The sequence below is a fragment of the Chrysochloris asiatica genome, unplaced genomic scaffold (genome assembly GCF_000296735.1).
Source record: "Chrysochloris asiatica unplaced genomic scaffold, ChrAsi1.0 scaffold00203, whole genome shotgun sequence".
Taxonomy (NCBI): Eukaryota; Metazoa; Chordata; class Mammalia; order Afrosoricida; family Chrysochloridae; genus Chrysochloris; species Chrysochloris asiatica.
Window position 1 is genome coordinate 671,231 of NW_006408721.1, and position 1,760 is coordinate 672,990.

The 1,760-nt window shown below is 35.1% G+C and overlaps 1 protein-coding gene across 1 annotated transcript in view; it reads right to left on the reverse strand.

Moving 5' to 3' along the window:
* Nucleotides 1-1,760, reverse strand: part of LOC102810537 (chromosome unknown open reading frame, human C1orf21) — a 353,780-nt gene that overhangs the window by 52,135 nt on the left and 299,885 nt on the right. Inside the window, exon 4 of the mRNA XM_006872526.1 lies at nt 393-469. Coding sequence (XP_006872588.1) covers nt 393-469 — 77 coding nt within the window. The remainder of the gene's footprint in view (nt 1-392; nt 470-1,760) is intronic.

Here is a 1,760-nt window from a genome sequence, read left to right on the forward strand (position 1 = left end):
GCTACCAGAGCTCCTTCTTAATGTCAATGCAGTTGTATTAATCATCTTTTGTGTCTTACTGAAATTCTTCCCTTGATAAGACTTTGGGGTAGGGAGGAGTTTTAATAAGAATTTTCATAGTTTTTTCTAATTGATCTGCAATATTAGCTATGTTATGTTTCATGGTCTGCTTTGGGGGTTGGTTCTCCATTCAGTTCTGTTACATCACACCACATTGACAAACTACAAATGTTTCAGCCTGAATCTTTGTTACTACAATTGATTACTAAATAGTTAATTTAGTTACTAGACTAAAATAAAGTAACATTTTTGTTTAGAAAAAATGGAACTCATTCCGAAAGCATTTTTAATGTTTAAAATCAACATCAAGGAAAATAGGAACTGGAACTTACTTTGCTCTGGGTTGATGAACTAATCCCGGAATCTCCTTATTAATTTTAAGTCTTACATTTGAACTGGCACTTTTTTCCTGAAACACATAAGCACACAAGTAAAAGTAAAAAAAAGATCAGAATCAGCAAATACAACAACAGTAGGCATTTTTATCACAAAGATGTTAAGGTGTGCTGGTGACCCTCCACAGCTGGCTACTACTTCACAAGGGAAAAACATCCTTGTAAAGATGTAACAAATAGAACTTGTCAAACATTGTAACAGGGAGCATTAAGTCGTGAGCAAAGGAATTCACTTTTTAAGAACCATCATTCTATTTAGAAAACAATGTGAAACTAATATTTAATTCTTAGGTGGGGTTACTGAAAATAGTCAGAAAATCAAAGAGCAAAAGAGATTAGTATCAGACTGAAGAGGAGAGAGAAACAACAGTACATTCAGAAACACTGCTTATTGGCTCAGGTTATGATTTCAGCGCTTTTCATCTGCAAAAGACAAGGGCAGTTATTGAAACAAACTTTGCACAAGGCCCTGGCAGTGACAGGGACAAGAATGTGACAAAAATTAGCTAGTATGTTCAACCTCTAACTTCTTTTTAAATACTGAAATTGAATTCAACTGAATTATTAAAATTCAATACTGACTGGCCTGTATTTAAAACATACTTCCTTCATCGTTAATACAACCTGATTTCTTACTCCCAGGATACCAGTCACATGGAAAAGAAATATTTTTGAATCTTAAAACAGCAGTGCATCAGTAACTAGCTATTTATAATATAGCTACTTTGTATTTTTACAGCACTGTTGTTGTTAAGTGCTGTTGACTGGTTTGCAAATCAAGAGACGCTGTGTATGGTTTCCAAGGAGTGCCTGGTGAGTTTGAACCACTGACCTTGCGGTTCAAACCTACCTGGAGGTCAAGTGCTTTGTCCTGCAGAGCCACACCAAGACTTCTTTACATTAGGTTAAAAACAATATTCGAGGTGTTTTATAATTAGTTTGCAAAAAAAAAAAAAAAAAAAATCTCCAAAATCAAAGGAAAGACCATTGTAAGCCTATACAACCTAAGGATTCTGTGGGATGTCAATAATGAAAAAGTGAGTCTTTGGTGGAGAAGAAAACCTCATGTGAATTGAGACACTGTTCTCAGCCCATGTAGAGTTACAGTGGGGTGACGCATAAGTAATTCTCATGTGCTCTATCTTATCTTCCTATACTCAACTCAAAACCATCTTCAGGAACATTTAAAAATGATACAATATAGACTGTTACCTCTGTGGCAGAATCAGGGAAGGACTGATAAAGCTATTTCATTTTTTACAAAGCTGTGGGAGACATCACTACAACTTAAACTCATTAAGCAAT